General features: G+C 62.2%; 1 protein-coding gene across 1 annotated transcript in view; it reads right to left on the bottom strand.

The window, feature by feature from the left end:
* ELK1 (ETS transcription factor ELK1) overlaps positions 1-362 on the bottom strand; it is a 4,062-nt gene that overhangs the window by 1,461 nt on the left and 2,239 nt on the right. The window contains exon 2 of the mRNA XM_077762839.1: positions 4-232. Within this exon, the coding sequence (XP_077618965.1) occupies positions 4-232 (229 nt within the window). The remainder of the gene's footprint in view (positions 1-3; positions 233-362) is intronic.

Here is a 362-nt window from a genome sequence, read left to right as displayed (position 1 = left end):
TGCTGGCCAAGCCACCCGGGCCTGCCATGCCCGCACCCTTGGGTGTGCCTGGTTTCCCAGAGGCAGTGTCCCCAGGGACAGCGTGTACAGAGGTGGGGGCCACGTTTGCCACAGTGGAGGTGATCGACACCTCAGGCTGGGGCGGGCAGTCCTCGGTGGAGCACCTCGCGACCTCGGGGTAGGACACAAACTTGTAGACGAACTTCTGGCCGCTCACTTTGCGGATGATGTTCTGGGAAGGGAGGAGACAGGATAGAGGGCCTTAGACAGGAGGGCCGGAGGGGAGGGGAGGGATGGAGGGTGGAGGGGTGCGTCTCCCAGGGTCTTTCTGGTCCCTCTCCTGTCTTTTTATATATATGCCA

This window comes from Crocuta crocuta, unplaced genomic scaffold (assembly GCF_008692635.1).
Source record: "Crocuta crocuta isolate KB4526 unplaced genomic scaffold, BGI_CrCroc_1.0 scaffold610, whole genome shotgun sequence".
NCBI lineage: Eukaryota > Metazoa > Chordata > Mammalia > Carnivora > Hyaenidae > Crocuta > Crocuta crocuta.
The sequence above is the reverse complement of the archived record's forward strand: the minus strand, read 5'-3'. Positions and strand labels throughout refer to the sequence as shown.